Here is a 22832-nt window from a genome sequence, read left to right as displayed (position 1 = left end):
CCGCTGTAACTTAAATAGATGTATATATCACTCATTGTAAGATAAGCTATTACGCTCCTTTTCAATAAGTTATTGTAAGTCTCTGAGGTCCCCAAAACATGTTTTAAAAGTTTTTTTTTTGCTGACAATACCACTCAGATTACGCATTCTAGCCATTCTGACATGCCTCTAAAACCGCCTGTTGCGGGACGGGCCGCCCCTCCTGAGGCCCCTGGTTCTGTGAGCCAATGAGGTTTGAGCATGACATCCGGGTTCCATTGTATTACGTCCCTAAACGTTCACTGATTTCACCTCATCAGTCCACCAAAATGTGTTCCTGAACAAATTTTTGGTGAGAAATCAACAATCCGGTTGCTGGATCTTCACTCTTAATAGATCTACGAGGCCTCATTTAAAAGTTTGCTCCGACTTTCATTGCCGTGCTCCAGGCATGTGGGGGAAACCAAACTGGGCCACTCGCACACCGGGATATTTTGTTTCTGTCAATTAGTTAACGCCGGGAAAATAAATAAAAACACTTTTTTATTGGTTTTATTTGACGAAACACAGCGGATGGGATGGAGCGGGTGACCATGTAAAGACGAGCTGACGTCAGCTGGTGCAGAGTGGAAAGAACCTTTGAAAACCAATCGTTCAGAGCCTTTCGTTCACAGCGATTAGTTTATCATTAGTGACCTCATTATTTGACACTTCGGCCACGTCTCATATGAACACCCCACACTGTAACATTAAATATATGACAGAAAATAAGCAAAGCTTTAATAGGTTGCCTTTAAAATTCATTTGATAAAGCGGCGTAGCTTTGTCCAGTCGCTATGGATGAACATTGACGAAAAAGAACTGCGCCCTGGGGTCACCTCAAGTGACCGAGAGAGGAAAAACAAAACAAACCAATGTATCAGAAAAGGGCATAGTTTCAATTAAGGCAAGTGACCCCATTGGAGGGAGGATGAGGGTAAACCTGGAAGCCTTTTCTCCCAAAATGTAAAAACTGTGCCCTACACACGCACTCCCGAGGACAGCAGAATATTCTACCGGGGCTGAACCAGCCAAGATTTGAGAGACATTGGAAACAGTGATGTAGATAAGCGCTCATCACTAGGAGCCTTGAATCAGCAATAAACATAAAAGTACTTTGTTTATTATGACATTTTACACAATTGATTCCCAAATAAGACCAAGATATAAAACATTTGCCCAATAGCGAGGCCATTGAAAGTTGCCCAGTTATAGACATGTTTGTATATTAGGTACCATTAAGGTGTCTTGACAGTAAGGCTTGGCATTGCATGTTCCAAAACGACCCGTGGCGCGCCGGGGGCCGTACAGGGAAGCCCAGGGATGCAAACAGGATTACAGAGGCTCTATGCTACATCCAGTGTGTTTTGTACCGAGAGGTTCCGAAACGTTCTCAGCCACGTTGTGGGGACTGGGGAGGTTGTTCTGAAAGGACACACCTCTACTCCTACACACAGGGGAAGGAAACAATGATAACCTTGTTCATGGGGGGTATAATAAAAAAAAAAAAAAAAAAAAAAAAAAGAGAGAAATAAATCTGCGTCATCAGATCGTGCAAAATACTAAGCGGCATATAGGGATGCATTATAAAAAAATAAAATTTGATAAAATTCATTAGGAAACATGCTCAGGCCATGTTAGTAGACATATGTGATCTATATGAACAGACGAGCCAGAGAAGTACTGAGAAATCATGAGGCTGTGTGTACGTGTGTGTGTGTGTGAGGGGAAGGGAGGAATTTCACACAGTTTCATGGGTTTGAAATGTGTCGGGCCGTCCTGGGTTACTTTGCTCGACTCATTTCCACTCTGAAGTGGTGCGGATCTAATTCTCGTGGACATGTTAAAACGTCAAAAAACAAAACTGAGAAAACATTTAAACTCCATTTTGACGCTGACAAAGATGTCACCGAAAATCCCGGGAGATTGAAGTCGCTCAGACTTGGGGAAGAATTGAACAAACCAAAATCTTTATTAGTCTACAAAAAGGAGGACCAGGTCTCCGTGGGCAGTTCGGGGGCAGAACTTCGACAACAAACTCGATTACAGAGAGTCATGGCGGTGTTATAGAACACTGACATCTGCGGCTGGGCTAAGCGGTGCACCTGATGTTACTGGAGCCAGTAGTTTGACCTCCTGGAAGTGACTCTGATCTTCACATCCATCCAACTCTCCTGTTGCGTTCAGTGTGTTATAATGGAAAGCGCGCTGGCCCACACAGTGTCCCTAAACCACAAATGCAGCTGTTGCACATTTTTGCATCTACTTTACAAAGATTGACAAAAAGTCGGGAAAAATGATATATCTTTGTTCTGAGTAATACTATTAACCCTCGCAAGAAATTCAAATCTACTACATTTTTCTCCCAAATGAGGCCGGAAGTAAAAAGCTCATATTTGTCGAGACTTCTGTAGCCTTACACATGATTGTTATTTACTGTAACGTCCGTTGTAACAGGAGGAATCGCGAAGGGATTGTAGCATAGCTGGTGAAGGCTAAATTAACAGGTAGATTGCGTTTAATCTGCAACGTCACAGGCAAGTGGGAAATAAGGACAAACAAAAAATGTGTTCCTTATAGAACCGTCAAAAGAAAAAAAAAAAGAAAAGAAAATTTAAAAAAGCAATAAACATCCATGAATACACTGATGCAAAAAGTCACCCATTTTCTTTTGTCTGGTTTTAATACAAAAATCCAGATATCATACGTTACCATCTCAGATGTCACCTTTCACATTATAATCCAACGTTAGAGGGGAAAAGGGAGGGAGAGCATATTAAAGAGAAAACTCAATGGGGGGGAGGGGGTGTCAAACAACAAATACCCGGGGCATCTAGCACTACTTGGCTTGTAGTTTGATCATCATCAACACTGGGCGACAGGCTCCGACTCTGACCTGAGCTTTGTAGAAGCCATGTGTAATCACCAAAGGAGAGCCGCCTCAGAAGGAGCTGGATGTAGTGGAGGCTCATTTCCACGTCGACGGCAGGAGGCCCAGGGTAAATTCATGCAAACAAAACCAATTAGTAACAGCGACACTTTGTACAACAGAAAAGAACAATGTAAGTCATTCTGCAGAGTTTCTGTGCAATCCATTTCATATGGATCGAGAGATGATTAGCATTGATAACAAGATAAAGAGATTCATCATTCCATTATGGACTAGACGGTGTCTACAATATTGCTTAGATCTACCCAAATCTGTCAGATCTAAAGAATAAAACAAAAGTTTCAGAGTAGCAGTATAGTGTGGAATTGAGCACAACACACAGCCTTTGACAGTTTCCGATCGGTGCTGCGCTGACGCACAAAAGCCAAGCTCCGAGTAGCTCTGTAAAAAACACAGATTTAGGATCATTTATTTCCAAGTTTATCCTGGAACCATGAAAGGAATTGAGGGAGACCTCCTTCTCAGAGTCGTCCTCCTGCGATGGCTGAATACTTTTGCAGGGCCGCCCGCTCACTGCCGCGGCTCCGCCGGTGCGCGGCCCTCAGGTTCGGCGGATCCCGGACTTCCCTCGCGCATTGGCCGCGCCCCGTCCTCTGTGTATAATCGGAGCTTCCAGTAACCGTTTCGCTTTCCCCCCAGACGTCGGACAGCGCTCGGGCCGCCCGGCACGCCAGAGTATCCTTTTTCCTGTTAAATTAGCTTTTAAAATGCGGGGAGCGCTGCGCACGGAAGCATCACGGAAGCAGACTCAGGTTGAGCGGCCGCCGCCCCGGGTGTTCGTGGTAGTCTAAGAACTGGTCGTCAAGGTGATTCCCCCCCAATATTCAGTGTGGTTGTCAGCACTTAAAAATTTAAAATGGCCATTTTGTTATCTTCCTCTTTTTCCTCCCTCGCACACAAACATACAACACGCGCACGCACACACACACACACACACACACAGCCCTGAATTTCACCATGTGGAGAAGAGCCAAGCCATGCCGGGGCAGACGGTGTCGAGTTGAGCCAAAGAACAGAAAACATCTCTTTTGCTTCCCCCTCGCCTCCGGCTCTCCAAAATGGCCGCCAGGTGTGACCCCAGAGCTCGTTTGCCAGGTCCGATTCGTCGCTCCTCCACTGCTGGGCCAACTCCGCTCACATCTCGTTGGCCAGCTCCTCTGTCTCCGTGGAGACGTCGCCGTTCGCGATCTTGGTGTTCTCCTCGTATCCCGGGGGCATGAACGCTAACGTGTAGGGGTAAAGCTTGTGGCACTCCGCGCGGTACGACTCCGCCCGCTCCTTGCACTCCACCAACGTGCCATTGCGCAGACTCTCCAGGACGTCCGTGGAGATCTGGGAGGACAGAGAACATTTACTTAAACATCATAACCGGTGGCAGTAGGACCTAACAACGCGGCCCCCTTATCTAAGCTGCTGCCGGTGGATCCGCAGAGGAGCCATGACGCTGCCGTGCCCACGTACTTCTATGCTTCTGTTGGTGAGAGATTCATCCAACGCAGTCGCCAGCTCCACCGCTTTCGTTTCGGTCGATGAGTCCAGGTACACCATCATCTTGGCGGCTAAAAGGAAAAAATAATAAATTAATAAAAACCTTGAAGAACAAATAGACTATCAGTAGTAGTATAACAGTTCTTCTTACTTTATCATTACTATTTTCCCCTAGAGAAGTGGTTGTATGCATTGATGTGCATTATATTAATTTAATGTGTTTATTTGTGGGCATTAATTAGTTCCGCTCGTCACTAAATAAAAATACATCTTCTTACAAATCGCCCAATATACCAACACCTTCTGTGGGAGCACTTTAAGCTAATTATCAGACCATCTCACTGTTTGGGTACATGCACGTACTTGCATGCACTTATGCATGTGTGTGTGTGTGTGTGTGTGTGTGTGTGTGTGTGTGTGTGTGTGTGTGTGTGTGTGTGTGTGTGTGTGTGTGTGTGTGTGTGAGAGACCAGAGGCCTACCAGCCAGCCGGTGTGGTATGGAGTTGGAGTGCTTGCTGAGGTAGGCCTGGTTGAAGCTCTTGGCGTTGCTGTCGCCAAACAGCCGTGTGATCTCCTGCTTCAGGACCGTGCGCACGGCCTCCGGCAGGTCCTTGCTCTCCGACACTGGAGCGGGAGGCAGGAGAGGAAGGAGGGACGTTTCAACGTTTCAACATTTATCTAAACATGCCGTACGCACTGTCCCGGCACACGCTGTCGTGTCTGGGAACATGTTCGCACATGCGTGTGGCGTCGAGGTGTGCACTAGGGGGCAGTGTCGCATTGAGAGAACCAGAGCGTGCAGGAAAGTAAAAAGAAACCCAGGACACTGAAACACATTTTCCACCACGAAAGATAAATCTGAAACCATAAAAATCTTAAAATAAGTATTTTGTTTGAGATGCATGCAGAGTGTTGGCCTGACCCAATGGCACCCAATTAAATTGGTATTTGGGGGACCACATATCTATTCAGTTTGTCTTATGAAAGGTGACACATCTGGAACAATCTACGTGGAGTTTTGAGGGAAGATGGGGGGAAAAAAAAAAATAAAAAATAAAAAAAGATGCATTGATGCAGCACAACTACTGAGTAAATAGTTTCTTTTCCATCCGTGCACCCCAATGGAGACGTTAATGTGCGTCTTTGCAGAATCATGTTTCCCCCTTAACGGCGGCTGCGGCGGAACGTCACCCTCCCTCACCTCCTTTAAAGAAGCGCACGAGGCACTGGTGTAGCCAGGGGTGGTCCCGGTCGATGGCCACCGCCCTCTTCACCGACTGCAGCATCAGTAGGTACTTCTCTGAAGCGGCAGGACAGTATTGAAGCGGGAGGGGAGAAAGAGTGGAAGGAAAGAGAAATAGTTTGGGTGAATTAGATGTGGGAGAGGGAAAAAAAAAAGAAAAGCTGAGGAGAAAAATCTGAAAATGCAAAACGAGAATGAAACGAAAAGCGAAAACGGGGAGATGTTGTCCCCGCAGACAGGGCAGCGGTTGAGCTAACGTGTAGTCATCTGCGCCTCTTTTCCTACCTTTCCTGAAGTAGATCTCAAAGGCCAGGAGGTGTGTGTCGATCTTGTCTTTGACCAAGTGTTTGAGTGGCGTCAGGAACTTGACAGCTTCTTCCAGTGGGTTTTCTACCTGCAGAAAAGAAAAAAAGGAATTAGGAAAAAAATCCAAATTACATTTTATGAAAAATTAAAGTGGTATTTTGTTTAAAAAAAATTCCACTTGATTTTGCCGGTACTTCATAAGAAACAGCAACTCCATGTATTTTGCATTATGTCATTTGAATTATCCAGAACGCTGATATCAGGCACACGCAAGCAGTAAAACTATTGTGGTAATGGTACTGTCAATATTGATGAACATTGACAGAAAAGAACAGCACCCTCGTACAAAAAAAAATATCCCCATCACCTCATGTGCCCAAGTAATAATAAGCGAAAACAAGAGTAAATCCGGATGTTGGGTAAAAATAACTTTTTATTTTTTAAACATTCTTGGAAATCTGGGACCTCTAGTGTAAACCACCAAACATAGACACTCTTATGGAAGACCACTTTAAGCTGTTACCACACACACACACACACACACACACACACACACACACACACACACACACACACACACACACACACACACACACACACACACACCTTGGCCAGTTTGTCAGGGATGAGCTCCTCCTTGGGCCCCCCGATCTCCTCGTCATCGTCCTCCTTCTTCTTCTTCTGGTTCTTGAGCTGCTTCTCTTTCTCTGCGTTCTTCTTCTCCTCCTCCAGCTGGGCCTTCTTCTGGGCTCTCCGCTGCTTATTACGCAGCTTCTTCAGCTCCTTGTCAGACAGGTTAGCTGGGGGGGGGCACAGGGACGCAGTGGATCAAACGATGGCTTAAGTCTTGGAGCACAGTTACACAAGACGACTGGTGTCGACAATAAGCAGTGCTAGGAAAATCATTTATATATTTTTGCAGTTATAATTCTATGTTTTTTCATAGTACTAATATCCTTATTATTACTGCTCGTATTGTAATTGCCATAATTATTATCATCATTGCTACCATCTTACCAATATACATATATATATATATACACACACACACTACTCACAAAAAGTTAGGGATATTCGGCTTTCGGGTGAAATTTCAGGATGAACCTAAAATTCACTATAACCTTTACAGGTGAACTTAATTTGACCTTCTCTCAACTTTTGAATGCACATGTCCAACTGTTCAATGTTTCAGTACTTTTTGCACAACTTGCTGTTCTCCAACAAGGAGCTGAACGGCAAAATTCACAACAGGTGTTTGATCCATGAATGGACCAATACATTTCCTGGTTCAATTAGAATTGGTATTTAAAGTCCTCTTCATCAAGCTGTTCACATGTTGACATCATGAGACCAAGACGACACCTAACAATTGATCAACAGGACCTCGCCATTGCGAGGCTTCAAACAGGATGTTGTCAGAGGGAAGTGGCCACTGAGCTTAGAGTGTCACAGAGTGTCATCAGCAGGGTCCAACAGAGATACAGAGACTGGAAGAGTCACAGAAAGGCATAGAAGTGGACGTCCTTGGGCCACATCCCACACTGATGAGCGCTTCATTGTGAGCAGTGCCCTGCGGAACCGGATGATGATGCCACTCAACTTTAGGCACATTTAAGGGAGGTGAGAGGCACCCAAGTGTCACGTCAGACCATTCGAAACCGTTTACATCAGCGTGGTCTGCTAGTAGATGACCTGCAAGGGTACCTGACCACACCACCAGGAACAGCCATCATCGTCTTGCACAGGCCAGGGAGCATTGACGCTGGACGAGGGACCAGTGGCCTCAGTGCTGCTCTCTGATGAAAGTCAATTCACGTTGAGCAGAAATGATGGCCACCAACGATGTTGGAGACGTCAAGGAGAGCGCTATGCATCAGCCACTGTTGTCACCAGACGACCCTAACTATCCCTCCCCCCAGTACAGTACTACAGCATTGGCAGTACTAACCTCAAAATGCACGTCTTTCGAACCCTCTTACTGAGGTGTTCCTAACCGCTGAGCCACCATAGCACTACCATTGCAATGCCGTATTGATTAAATACTTACACAGCATACTTCTATGTGCTTTGACTAATCCGTCACAAGTTGGGCTCACAAGTTAACAGTCAGTTGTACAAGTGCTATTTCGATGTCAACTAAATATTGTATATTGTACACAATGACACAGCAACAGAATGTAGTGATAACATGCCGGTTATTGTGAGTACTTAAGAAGCCGCTGGATTCCTTCTCAGTCTGCACAGATTAAAAAAAAACAAAAAAACAAACTCATACGTTCATATCTCCCTCGGGAAGCAGGCACAGAGCTTCCCTCACCCCCTCCCACCCCTCACCCGTGTCGGCCTGCAGCTCCTTGCTGTCGTCCGTCAGCGGATTGTCATGGAGGCTCAGGTAGATCTGGATGGCGGTCAGAGCGGCCTTGTAGTAGAAGGGGTGCTGCCGCAGAACGTCCTCCAGCTTGAGCAGGTCCACATAGGAGCGCAGCGTCATCTTCCGCATGCAGTACGTGTGGAAGTCAAACTGGTCGTCCGTGATCTCCACAAAATGCTGAGGGGTTGGAGGAGTTTGGGTGAGGCGAGAAGCAAAGCTTTTTGGAGACCCGCAGAACAATGGCAGTGCCGGCTATGCCTTACCCTTTCAATCTCGTGGCACTTCTTGAGGGCATCCCCAAACTTGTTCATAGCTTTGTAAGCAAGTGCACATTCAGTCTGGAACCACATGCACTGCATCTCATTCAGGTTCTCCACTGCAGAAGCACCCTCCTACAAACCATTAAAAAAAATAAATAATAATAATAATAATAATAATCAGTGAGCATAAATGACAAAACAGTGATCAGGGTGAACACAAGACAAAGAACAAACATAACTTTCTGGCTTTATCTGAGGTCATTTTTTGCTTGGCTTTTATTTAGGAATTTTTATAGTGTATCTTTGAGCTTATTTATAAAACTTATTTTTTAATGTTAATATCATGTGTAAGCACATTTCCACTGGAGGGTGCTCCGATGCCACAACCTTGAGTATCTGCTGATCTGATGCCCAGGCTCAAAGTTTAGTTCTGCATTTATGTCATAGTTTAGGCTAATGGATCGGATTATACTTTTATTCCCCCCAATATACTATCCAGTGATTTTGGCCAGTATCAGACCAATACAGAGTATGGGATCGGCGCATCCCTAATTTTAACGTATGAAATGAGCTGTATAAATTAAGTTTTATTGATCATCAACGGATTAAATACAGATAAATAAAATACCACACTGTTACACAAAAAATCAGCAATACTCAATCTCCTGACACACATAATTCTTACCCGTGTGAACTTGGAGCACATTTCCTCTGCCTCTTTGATCATACCAGCTTTCAGCATGTACTTGGCACACTTTGAGTTGATGAATCTGTCGGCCGTGTCCAGGGCCTGGGCCTCATCCATCCACTGAGCGGCCTCTCTGATGTTCCCGGCGTGCTGCAGGGAGTCAGGGGGGCAACACTGAAAACGACCAAACCTCATAGGCAGCCCAGGCCGCTGGATTCTACGCGACGGCCAAACGGCCATGTCCACTACAACTCCCACTGAGCGTGTGTGTATTTGTGTATGTCTGTTAAACCTTGTATATCTTGGCTTTGATGAGGAACAGTTCAATGAGCGTGGGTGTGCTCTCGATGGCGGTGTTGATGTATTCGAGGGCGAGCGTCTGCTGGCCAATTATGTCATAGTGCTGTGCCAGGAAGTACTGCACCCAGAGCAGTGTGGTCGGCGGCTCCTCCTTTCCATCATCTGCAACCACAGATAGGATTACAGCTCAAGTGGTAAATTCCACGTGTTCAGCTCCAACAAGAAATTAACTGTTGCTTGGTTGATTCATGTACTCCTGTTTTAGAGTAGCAAATGTCAACCGAGTGTCGTTAACTATGGTCACAATCAAATCAAACCCACCCCCCCAAACCGGGACTGAATCTTTTTTCATTTTGTTTTCATTTAAATAAACAAAAATACATCAAAACAATACATGTCTGAGTTTTTAATACAGTTACAGGCCTTGACCTTAGCTTATTTGAATAGATAAAAATATTTTAAGAATAATTCATTTTAATATTTCCTTATACTTTATAATGACCAGCAGTCATTACTCACCGTTCTGATTAAACATCCTACAGCTGTTTAAACATGTCTCATAGCCAACAACTAACTCCTCTACAATTGCCACCTACAAAGAAAGAAGAGAAGAGAAGAAGCAGGTTGTGTTGGCACAGCGTGGCTGCAAGTAACAAGAAACAGCATAATGATATTAACAACCAGGCCGGTTGCTGTCACCTTTTCTTTGTCGTGGTACAGTGATTTAAGGGTGGTGAAGACGGGCGGACAGCCTTTGCTGAAGTTCATCCTCAGGTATCTGTCCAGACATTCACGGAATTTCTCACCTGAAGAGAAACCAATAAAATATAAAATATAAAATAATAACAATAATAACCATATGTCAAAATACAACTAACAACCTACATTGTGTGTTAAAATATCTTGGGTCTTTAACTTGAAACAATGAAGCTAAGTTGTTTGGTAATAAGCTGTAATTTGTTTAGAAATTATAGGACTGCAAAGGCTAGCTGCAGATTCTGGCATTCATGGTAAAAAAAAGGCATCTGATTGGTCGCACCGGACAGGAAGTTGAGGGGCAGTCTGCGAGGAACCAGTCCCTTGGGATATTTCTCCCAGGCTTCCTCGTAGATTTTCTGTTTCTCCTCCACGCTTCCTGAAAGAAAAAAACAAAACAAGAAAAAAAACATAAATAAAAAAAAAAAAAAATTCTAACAAATGTTCATATGGCTGTTAAATGACATGCTTCTGCGATACAGAGTCCCTGGCTGTCGCTCATGCAGGGTGTACCTGCTTTCAGGGCGTTCTCCAGGCCGTGGTAGTAGGACCAGTTCTCTGGGTTCCGGTGCTGCAGGCGGCGATAGACCTCCATGGCCTCCTCCAGCCGCTCCAGCTTCAGCAGCACCTCTCCTAAAGAGATGTAAGAGGCAGCGTGAGCGGCTGTGATCAGAGTGAATGGGAATGATAACAGTGCAATAGCGTTTCATAATGATCAGGCGGGGGGAAAAGTCTGAATAATCTCTTGACAAGAAACAATCTTTAAAGCGTTTGTGGAATAAAGATGCAGGATTTTGCAAGTTCTGCTTTTGATAAGTCATGAAGATGAGCTCCAAAGGTCATATTTTGTCAGTGGTTTTCTTTCTCATGAGTAATTGTGGGATTAAAATCTATAAGTTAAAACACAGACAAACTGTCACGGTGCACTGTGTAAAGATACACAAACTTGCGAGTCAACAGTACTAATGGCTCGGTCATCATGCCATCAGGTCACCTGGAAAATCTCAGCATTTTCCAGTGAATGAATGAATGGAAACTGACAGAAACCCAGGTTGGAGTGATACACCTTCTTTTCTACTGCCACCAATGCTCAATGATACAATTTTATTCTGCAGCGTAGACTGTGGAATAATGACCAATCAGATGCCTTTTTTTTTTTTACCCTGACCGCTAGTTTGGAGGCATTAGAATACAACAGTTGACAAATAATAAAATGTCTCCATTCGAGGCATTTCACTTGCTCCTTTGCGTTAAAAGAAAAAACAAAAAAAGAAAAAGAAAAAAATGGAAACCAGGCTGCTTTTCTTTAATATCCAACGTGTCCGATATTTTTGCACTCTGCCCCGCTGGCAGGCATGGTGTTGGCTCACCTCGTGTCTCCTCCACAGCCAGTTTGTCACAGATCTGTTTCTCGTAGTTGGAGAGGTGCTCCAGGGCCTCCTTGTACAGGCCAGCCTCTCGCAGCACCTGGTTCTGGTACAGTAGCAGCTCGCTGTACTCGTAGTCCACCTTGTCTGGAGAGGTCTAGACGCACAGACAGAGACAGGCACAGGTAAATTTGACATTAAAGCGGTAATCCATACGATTATTCTGTTCAAGAATTACCATATTTAATACTAGCTGGCACTTTGTAATACACAGCCAATTCGACGTATTTTTATGTATGTGCTCCTCTATATGCTGTTTCTTTTGCTGTCAGCGGGATCCACCTTTCCCAGCAAGAATGCATTGAACGGAAACATGCAAGAAGTGAAACGGCAGCCACAATGAATTTGATAAACAAGAAAAAGAAAACCCTAAAAAAAAAATATATATATATATATAATTTTACCGTGTTAATGAAAAGATGAGTAACAGATGTTTGGGAGTGAAAAAAAAAAAAAAATACTATGGACCTACACTTTAAAGTAATATACCTATGCAACAGAGAATAATAAGGTGGAATTCTACCGACACCTCACCGGAAAGGCTACAGTGTAACTTTCCTGCGTATGCTTATTTTTGCCCTCATTGCGCTGCATAGAAGGCACAAAGACAGGATGTAGGCCGGCCTTATCAGGAGCAAACAGTAGGGACTGACTCACAGACAGAGGCCATATGGGCCGTTTTAACAACTCTGCTGAGGCTGAAGGTCAAAGGGCTTCACGGCTCCCACACTGTACCTTAATGAGCCTCTAAATATGGACATTTGTTTCTCTTGCCTCATTTTTTTGAAAAAAATGCAAAGAAAGTGGGCAGGGCTCTGCTGGATGAGTGTTAGAATGGATCATCAAACTTATCCCTTGTCAACTGAATTCCCATTCACGCCCTTCTGTCGCCGCTATAACGTGACTCAACAACCCCACAGCGCAAGCTTCTGTTACTGACGTTAAAATAGTTGAGTGGGCGGTACTCTGAGCTGTGGGGCAGCGCCTGAAAAAATCTGAACCAATCAGGATGCATTATGAATTTTAAGGATCAATGCCAATCATGCTGATTCATATTGCTCCCTTCTCAGAGCAGTTTGTTTTTGGTGGTATTGGCTGAAACATGGAAACAGCTATTTAAACCTTAATATTGGTGATTTTAGATTTCACATCTTTTTGTAGTTTCACTCGATAATATTCCTGAAGTGATAATGCACAACCATAAATTGTTAGCAAAATGTGATTTGGAGAAAAGGCCCCATTTTAATGAGCAAGAAGTCAGAACCTGAGTGGGGACGGTGTACTGTTTGAATAATCGGTTGCTGGGATAATAATGTTTTATTTTAACTTTAAATACTACATGCTAGATACATAATGATCAACTCTGTTTTAATTGAAGTCCATGTCATGGCCAACCTGTTGTGTTTTTCTGAACTCCTCGATGATCTTTGCAGCCATCTCGTAGTCCTCCAACAGGTGGTAGGCGATGGCGTAACCGATCCAAGACGCCCGCTGGGCTGGCCGCAACTGTAGCAGCTGGTACCGTGTCTCCTATGGCCAGATCAATAGGTTAGCCATTAGCTTCAAGTCTAGACCAAAACAGTGCAATAGGTGTTGAGGTTATCTACCAGCTCTGTTTACGTCAATTATATTCTCACTTCTACCAGATGGGGCACCAAGACTATTCGATTTGCGCACAACTGAAAAACACAGTCGGGAAAAGAAGAGAACATGAAGTTCAGTGTTTTCTGTACTCAGCTCCGCTGGCTGCAATGTATGAGGAAAACAATGGTAGGTCTTGTGCACTCCCTCAGTTTATTCAACACCACATCTAGCTTGCCTTACAACGTGTTCCATAAAACCTGCTTTTGATGCCCTCTGTATACCTGGAGTCTGCCTGGCAAAACACTCAAAACACAAATCTGTTCAATGAACACCCCCTAGTGCTGCTCTCTGAAGGTTATGTTTGCCATCTTCCCCTCTTTTCTGGTCAAGAGTTAGTTTAGATGCTAGTTCTTGCTTCCATACATATGTTTCACCATCCAGCCGGCTTAGTCATATTTTAACTGTATTTATTTGAAATGTTTAGTTGTGTATATTGGAAATAAAATATGTTCTTTAGCCAAATCAATTTTTTTTAGAAACTCTTAGAAAGAAAATAATATTGTAAAAAAATCCAAGAATCAATAATTTCCTACCACTGCTATGATTTAGGGGAGACTAATTACTCTCAGACCCTGCCCATACTTTGAGGTGAACAGTAAAATGATAATTTTCCTCATGGGGGATCACTAAAATATACCACATAGGCCTCCTCTTTCCCCTCACCCTATATCCCTCCAGGTCTCTCATCTGGATCTGCAGTAGGGAGAGGTCCCTCAGGATCTGCAGGTTGTCCTTGTCCCATTTCAGAGCATTGCGGTAGCACTTGATGGCCTCGTCGTACTTCTTGTCTGAGCGCTGCAGCAGACCATACACATGCCAGCCTGATCGACCGCAGGGTTAAGGAAGCAAGAGCGTACGTACACAAGCAGTGGGGGCTGAACAATTTGGAAAAATAATCTAATTGCCATTTTTTAGACCAATATTGCAATGGCGATTTTTTTCAAAGATCCTTTTCTTCTGTATTATTCACTAAACACAAGAAATAAATCATTACCTACTATGACAAACACAACATTGGATACAGTCAATATATAAACTGCTCTTTCCTGAAGGCCAGGCCTACATGTTATGATGAAATGAATTGATGCATGAATTGATATGAATAATATATCTTCATTTAACTATCGAATTGTAAAAAGTAAAACCTTCAATAGAGTAGACTAGTAGAATATTGACTTATTTAACTTCAAGCCTTGTAATTGTTAGAATCTGTCAATGAACATTTAAAAAATATGCAGTGTTTCAGCAGAAATGTATTATTTCTTATAAAAAATGTTGTGTGTATACATCCACATGTGCTCAGGGACAGCTTTATGCTCTGTAAAAAATAATATATATATTTAAAAAAAAAAAGGTAAAAATAAATAATTAAAAAGAAACGCAGTGTTCTGGAAGAGGCTCCATCCGAACTCTACAGGTGTTCCGAGCTCTGCCAGCAGAACATGCACACGCCGGGTTAAAACAATGGCTTTAAGTGGGGACACAGAGAAAGTGTCCCCGTTACGCACGGTCTGTTCCATAGGCACTGTTTTGTTCCATTTGGAGACGTAAAGTAAAATAAAAACACTGTTCTGGCACGGCGATCGAGGGCACCCCATCGCTGGCAAGCGCATCGTCGGAGAGGGAGGCAAGTGCGCAAAATGTGCCCCGACACCCTCCCCCCCACACATGCACACACACGCGCGCGCACACACACCACACACGCACGCAAATTGCGATGTCGGTTTGAATTTGATTAATCGTTCAGCCCCAACAAGCTGGCACAAAGATAAGAGACACATACCTTAGTTCTATTTAAAGTGACAATGTGCAATTCGTGACCGCTGTCATAACCTGATCAGAACAAATAAAATAAGTTGGAATACAACCTGACTCTTTTACCAGAGCTCTCACTCTTGTAAAAGCTTCTCCAATCTTGAGACAAAGTGAAATAAATGACATCATACTGTTGAGCAAGAGTGCAAATACAATGGAACAGAGCACACATATCTGGCCACAGGTTTTACCTCAGGAAACGTCTGCAGATTCCATGTACCTGCATTTGTGAGTGTGTGCGCGTGGGCGTCCCCATACATGAGAATGTGCTGGCTGTGGTCCAGAATGCCAAATACTCTACGAGTATGTTGAGCTTCCAGCAGTCCCGGATGTCCGTTCTAGTTTTACAGACATGCCATACTGACAGGCAGAAGTGATTTAAGGATACAGACATGGCTCTTGAGGTCGTTGCGCAGGCCTCTCCTCACCAAGTCGTACGCCTCTTCCTTCTTTCCCAGACAGTTGAGAGTTAATCCTTTCATCGCCAGGGTCTCTGAAGGGGGAGAGGCGGAGGAGACATGGACAGAAAGAAAGCAGGAGACGAGAGAAAAGGAAACAGCAGACAATTTAACATTTCTGTTCAATGCAGGAAAACGTTGTCATTTCTTTACCCATGAGGGGGAAAAAAGATGTTCCTACTTCTTACCTCCATGCTCTGCAAATTTGGGATTGGACAGGATCTGTTTGCAGAACTTCAGTCCATTTCTGTACTGTTTGTGTTCGTAGCATCGCTGTGGAGACCAAAAACCATCAGTGAAACGAAACAGGAAAGAAAAGGGTTCAACGTGTGATAAAGTGAAGGCAGGTGAGAGAAGGGGAGAAAAATAAAGACAGTGGCTCTATAAAGAAAAAAAACACTCTTATAGCTGGCTCAAAGACTGGGATAAAGTAGGAGCTGGCACGGCAATCGTCAGTATCACACTTGAGTCAATCAGAAGGCCTGATCTTCAGCCCAGTCCAAACAGATGGCAATGCCTCACCAAATGCCTTAACACCCTCTGAATTACCAGTACTTTGCCATGTAATTATATTAACATGCACTGATGTTAAATCACAATCAGTCTATTCAACCCATTTCAGCAGCTCCGACTGCTAGGGGAAATATTGTGTGTGTGTATGTGTGTGTGCGCGACAGGGGAGGTGGCAGATGGTATTTCAGCGACCCGCAAAGGACACCACTAAGAGCAAACATGACAGTAACTTACCACATAGACAAAAGGCTCAGTTATGAAATACCAACTTAAACATTGTACAACGAAGCTGGGGATTTAGTCATGAGCCAACTTGGGACTAGAAGACTGAAATCAATCTACTTTCTCTCATATTATCTTCATACCGGAGGGCAGTATACAACCAGTTGTAATTATGGTCAGAGTGTTCACAATTATTTAGGGCTGCAACAACGAATCTATGAAACTGATAACATTTGATTAAAAAATTGTTGGCAACGAATTACAATATTGAGTCGTTGGGTCTATGTTGTTTCACAGTGTCGTGGAGCTAGCTACGTCACTGCTGCGGTGCAGGGCTGGCTACGTCACTTTAAGGAGAAAAAAACAAAAAAAAAAACATTTGAAACATGGCGGAGGAGGAGAAAACTGTTCGACCAAAATCAACTATACAACAACTGCTACTGCTGCGATCTTGCATGGCCTGGGAGCACAATGGTAATAAGAGAACACTTGAAACTAAAACATGTTGGAGCCATGGATGAAGGGGACTCAACAGCAGAGTAAGTTACTACAAAATCTTAATAAATTAAACAAGTTTATACATTTCTAAGTGAGGAATTGTTCGTCTCACAGCAGGTGGCTCTTATGGTTTATCTGATACCCGGTGTTTGCTCACAATCCAGCTTGAATGGTCAATTAAGTCAAATGTACTTCAGTATTGTGCAACAAGTGTATTTAACTAGCTGGCTCACGTCAGTGGCAGAGCAGAGGCGGTGTAGCTAACGTTAGTCTAACAACCTAATTAAGTCTATGCGGTAGAGCTAATCACTTATTATAATTATGGCAATTTAATGAGTAAGCAATTTCAAAGTGTTAATTCACTAAAATTAGGTCAGAGTGAGGTGTCTTGTCTGTACATGGGTTACTGGCCTTTACATAAGCGATTATTAACTAAAACAACCATGCATGTATTGACTTTTATGTAAAACATGCTATTATGCATACTCATACTGTCTCGTTTCAGGGAAAGAAAATAATAATAAATAATAATTTAAACCTCACCATGAGTGGCTCCTTGATTGGGAATACAGTGCCATGCACACCACAGCAAGCAGCTTTTTTGACAGTAGGGATGAAACGGTACAGCGGGCCCACAGTTCGGTGTGGATCACGGTTTTTGGGCCACATAACATGTGGTTTCGGTACTTGTATATTTAAGACAAATATATATTATATTTATGTTAAGTTAAGGTGTAAAATAAAAAAAGTTTTTTATAGTAGACGTATAAATAACTAGTGTAACACTGTGTGTATGACTGCGGGGGAGACAGAAACAGAGACTCTGTTCCCTCCGTTCCCACAAAAGAGCTGTTCAGAAGAACAGGATCGTTCGTGAACAACCCAACACTAGTGTGAGTGGAAGCGAGAGAGAATGTCTGAAGAGAAGTTCGTAATTAAAGAGGACACTGCCATCCCAGGGGGTTATTTTCCGACTGGACACCTCAAGCCCGGGGGTAGTTGTAATATATGTTTGTTCTTTGTATTTAAAACGGGTCTTGATCAATAAGCAAATCCGACAGCAGCTCTAGGTCTCTGGTACAATGTACACTCATATAAAACGCATTTAAATGAACTGCTCTATTTACAAAAACATTTCTTTGTAGTTTTAACTTGTTTTTATTGAGAAGTCCTGCACAGCTGTATGCAGTTGAAAAAAATGTAAATAAAAAATAGACCTCCCGCAAAAATCGAGAAATGCTGCGGGGCTCCGGGCAGGACGTGGCCGGTGGAGCTTCAACAGTGGATTCAATAGGAAGCAGCACTTACGGCACACCGCACCCGTACACTGTGAGAAAATGGAGCACAAACAAAGTGTCCCAACACCACTGTCAATATACCCAATACGATGTATATTCAAGTTGTGAGTATACTGGCGCCATAACAGGAGCTACCTTGGACTCAAGAAAGAAGATGTCTGTCATACTGATACACTTGTCATACTGGCATACAAACATACAAATGCATGCATTTTATTTTGTGGAGGTGTTTTTTACAGCCGTTGCATGTAAAGACCTGAGTTTCCTATCAGCAGCAATTTGTTTACAGCTCATTGACTGAGCAGTGAATAATTATATCTGGCAACAGACAAGATAGTAGAATCAATGGCAGCAAACCTTGTTTGCTACTTAGTCTTAGAAAAGGTTGAGACGCCTTCAGTGCTCTCTCTCTGCCTCATTCCAGATGCTACTTTATACTGTCAAGAGTAGACTCCAGTTTGGCATGGCCTCGGCCTTAAATAATACCCCCCTGTTCTTTCTCAGAGAAAAACCAGGCCCCTGCTTTGTGCTCAAATAGGCTGAACATTGGAACTTTGAAATCAAAGACCGAGCACTGAAGGCAGCGTGTTTGGTTTAAACATTTTTGGGGCACATTTTCTTTCTTATAAAAAAAATAAAAAGGAAAAAACCTGAGACGGATAAAGTGTATGACATGAAACATGAGCTGGCCTCAAATTTGTGATATGATGAAATTAATGGGCCGCGTGGGTGTTGGGGAGCTGAGCCAGAAGACAAATAATTCAAAAATTGACAGGCCTGTTGTAATCCATATAATGTTGAGTTTTCCATGCCAAGTTGTGATAGATGCACACTGACGTAGCCCGGTCTGTGTTTACAGGCACAGTTCCGCTCAGCTTGCATCCAACACACATCAACAGGAGGGATAAGTGTAAAGTGACAACAGCATTCCCTTGGTGTAAAACTTAGTTATGTCGGTGCGTTTCCAGCACATTCTATGCCTTACTCGAAATAACTTGGGCGGCAGTGTCAAACTGAAAAGTGCAAGTGTCATTGTCAGAGGAGTGGTTATCAGCAGCAAGACTTGGAAGCAGACATGAGAGGGCGAGGATAAGCTTTTGGGAAGATCTTTTCAGCCTCGCCTTCAAAGCACAGTCGTAACATAGTCCTTCATTCTCTTCCTTGTGACAACATTTATGATGGTGAAGCGCAGATGGAGCATACCAGAGCAGACCTGTCCTGCACTATTGCCAGGTTGGGTGGTTTACTGCACCAATCCAATTCTGATGGAGTTAATCGAGTTCTCAGTTCAAGAAATGCAGAACTAAAATTCTTTAGCTGTTAGTCTCAGTTTTCACGTACATGTCATGATAAAACATTGCAAAACAAATGTATGGTCTAGTACTACAATGTTTTCTACCGATCTGCTTCAACGTTCAACCCATCTGACCTTCTGTGTTAAAGGACGATAAATATAGAAAGCCATGGATGACAGACTTCTAAAGGGCAAACGGTCACCAATGAAATGAACTATGCAGCGTATTTCAAAAATTATGACCTGAATAGCCTTATTTTATAATGATTCTGCTTAGCCAGCTCGTTGCTGTTAGGGCCGGCCAGCAGTGAGGAAACTGGCTCCCAATCCCCTGCCCCAAAATAATAGACTAGAACCTCATCCAACTCCACTGCCAAACCAAAACTGGAGGCATGCCCAACTTATAAAAATCCACTTAGGCAGAATGCTGGGCACGGTGTCTTGGACAGCAGGAATAAAGGAGGGCATGGTCCACTCCTTATATAAAAAAAATAATAATAATAAAAATTAAAATAAAATAAAAATTAATAAAAAAATAAAAAATAAAAAAGCCCAGCAGAAGTTTTTATAATTCACTAATATTAGGTAACTAATACAGGTGAGTGAGAGGGGATTGTATTCTGGATTAATCCCTTCGTAAATGCATTTCATCCCTTTGTATTGCATCCAAAAAAAAAAACCCAAAAAACAAAAGCTGCAAAAGCTTGTCACTCAAATTTAATAGACTCAACCCAAATTGCGTACTCCACCTGAAATTCAATGACAGCAATGCAGGGAGAAGTGATTTATGATGTGCTTTGAGAGCTCTTCCACCACTTACAGCTTTATACATTTTTTATTTGGGTAATAATTTTTGCATCTTTATTTGACATACTACTCTTGATAATATGAAAATATTTGAAGGACAGATGTACTCATCTTAAGAGAATTGTGATGCTATTAACTATAAAAGTCATAATCGTTATGTGCAATGAAACATAATTAAGTGTATTTCCTCCCATTAGAAGGCACGCAACAATCTATTGAGCAGTTAATTAATTCCAAAACTTTGGTTTAAGGCATAGGCGTGTTTATTTATGTTTTTTTTATAGCTAGGGGGAGTGCGAGTGGATGGCAGCGGTCTGTTCTGCGTCCTGATACACATCAACCAGCTCGCTCCAGGGACATATGTCATCATGCAAAGTTTGGTTGTCCACCAACGATGGACCGTTCTATTTACAGAATGTACAAGGCATTTCCAAAACAGAAACTACTTGACAAGAGTTACCTACTGATATTGTTAACATAGAACATACCTGAGCAACCACATTGTCTTTCTGCATAGTATTACAACAAATGCAGGTCATGTTCCCTGGTAAGCGTGTCGAGGTGTTCACACACCTCCAGAAAAATGCATTGAACAGATTTGTAGACACACAGTTCAATACATGATTATTGGTTAAGTTCAGTGCCACAAATCCGGCAAAATGAGACTCAGAGCCAGACTTAAATTGGGCATATTTGGTTAAGTTGCTGCTTAGGAGGAGTTGTTGTTGTTGCTGTTGATCAACATCTGTGATTGTGCAACAAAAACATTTTTACTAGGTCTAAAAAGCAAACAAACAAGGGCCGAAAAACAAAACCCACAGAGACTAAAACTTTCAATCATACGACCGCATTTTCCCCTCACATCTCATGTTGTCGTGCTGTTTCAAACTGCTTGTGCACAGCCTGTTCATTGTGTTTTACACTCAGCCATCAGGTGTTTCTCACCTCAATCCAACAAGTTAGACATGTAACCTTGCCAGTGTTTTAAAGCCAAGTAGCACATGGTAATATTCCACTGGTTAAAGAATTGAACAAATTGCGATTGGTCGAGACGCCAATGGGTGGGACATCAGGGAAACTGCCTATTTTAATTGGAGGGCATTTAATCATGTTTGTGGTGGGGGCTTTCATTGTGTATTGCCAATTTATCTGATTGAAAGGGCCGATCTACACTGATGCGGGCACATGTGAGCCCCTGACCGCCAGTTGAATAGTGGATACATGGGTCCTAAAGCACATTGGGCCCAGGTGACGTTACTACCCACTGATGTGCTGACACAGCCACACCACTTGTCCCACTCTCCAGCCATGCTTTAACTTTTACGCCGCCTCGGACGCTGGTTTCAAACTCGGCTCCTGCTGCCGCTCGTAATCCGGTAGATCAAGCCCAACTCGTCCACTCGCGAGGAAGCTAACCCGCTACCCACCTGCCTAACGTTAGCATGTGTTAACCGTGCTAGCATGCTAGCCGCCGTGGACGCTGATTGGTCGTGTTTGACAAGTGGAGAGGCCGCTAAAAAAAGCCTGGGGAACTGAGGGCATAAAGTGGCAAGAGCCGCGCGGCTCACGTCTACCGTTCGCCGCTATTAATTAACAACCGGCGGGTGGCAAGCGGGAAACTTGGCGCCGAACAAAGCCGCTGGTCCGCCCTTCTCCAGCCCGCAGCAGTGACATCGCGGAACGCGCACGGGCTCATTCAATGATGCCATTTTGCTAAAGCTAACTAGCTGGGAAGCTAAAGTGAGATGCGGTGCCACCGACAAAGCGCCACAACACCGCGCTCGCCGCAGCGGCCGGCGTCGCGGAAGCCGTTATCTCACCAGGATCCTCTTGAAGAGGGCGTTCTCTTTCGGCGGCAGAGTGATGGTCGGCATGGTCGCGGTCGAGATCAGTTCCCCCCACTCGCCCTCAGCAGCACATGTAGCTAGCGTTAGCCGGACAAGGCAGAACGAGTCGAACGACGTCGGCGGCTCGGCCCCTGTTCTCCTGTGTCATTCGGTTCGACTGCTCTGCGCTCGACTCGCAGCCCTGCCCGCGTCACGTGGTGCGTCGGGGAGTCGCACGCTACGGTTCAAAATGGCCGCCACGGACTTTGGTAAGGGTTCATAAAAACACTTTGACTTTTAATCAGTATAACTAACTTTATAAATACACACCTATACACCCCCGTCTCTTATTTCACTTTATAGATACACGCCAATACATTCCTGTCCGGTCTTTAACTTTACAAATACACCCCTATATTTATAAATACACACATTCATTCCTGTCTGTTATTTAACTTTATAAATACACACCTGTACATTCCTGTCTATTATTTAACTTCATAAATACACACCTATACATTCCTGTCCAGTATTTAACTTTATAAATACACACCTATACATTCCTGTCCAGTATTTAACTTCATAAATTCACACCTATATTTATAAATACACATCTATACATTCCTGTCCGGTCTTTAACTTTATAAAT

General features: G+C 43.4%; 1 protein-coding gene across 1 annotated transcript; it reads right to left on the bottom strand.

Annotated features, from left to right (window-relative positions):
- Positions 1–1968: 1968 nt before the first annotated feature.
- naa15b (N-alpha-acetyltransferase 15, NatA auxiliary subunit b) lies at positions 1969–22259 on the bottom strand. The gene is made up of 20 exons (XM_079999664.1): positions 22178–22259; positions 15914–15998; positions 15656–15760; positions 14116–14273; positions 13204–13338; positions 11752–11905; positions 10895–11014; positions 10665–10760; positions 10325–10431; positions 10145–10217; positions 9618–9787; positions 9323–9475; positions 8641–8769; positions 8341–8554; positions 6613–6806; positions 5986–6094; positions 5659–5757; positions 4938–5081; positions 4430–4527; positions 1969–4300 (listed from the first exon to the last, which is right to left on the bottom strand). Exons 1-20 carry the CDS (start codon positions 22229–22231, stop codon positions 4103–4105), a joined length of 2595 nt encoding a protein of 864 aa, XP_079855790.1. The 5' UTR covers positions 22232–22259; the 3' UTR covers positions 1969–4102.
- Positions 22260–22832: the final 573 nt, after the last annotated feature.

Source organism: Zeus faber (assembly GCF_960531495.2).
Source record: "Zeus faber genome assembly, chromosome: 4".
In the NCBI taxonomy this organism is placed as follows: domain Eukaryota; kingdom Metazoa; phylum Chordata; class Actinopteri; order Zeiformes; family Zeidae; genus Zeus; species Zeus faber.
Note: the sequence above shows the minus strand (reverse complement) of the source record. Positions and strands in the feature narration are given on the sequence as shown.

What these genes read in the sequence shown, in the direction of transcription:
- naa15b (XM_079999664.1), bottom strand. Translation starts at nt 22,231, where the DNA reads ATGCCGACCATCACTCTGCCGCCGAAAGAGAACGCCCTCTTCAAGAGG. An exon ending in TCAAAGCCAAGATATACAAG is followed by an intron (nt 9,476 to 9,617) that starts GTTTAACAGACA and finishes GACTCCCTGCAG; the next exon opens with CACGCCGGGAACATCAGAGA. An exon ending in TGTGCTCCAAGTTCACACGG is followed by an intron (nt 8,770 to 9,322) that starts GTAAGAATTATG and finishes AATGGTTTGTAG; the next exon opens with GAGGGTGCTTCTGCAGTGGA.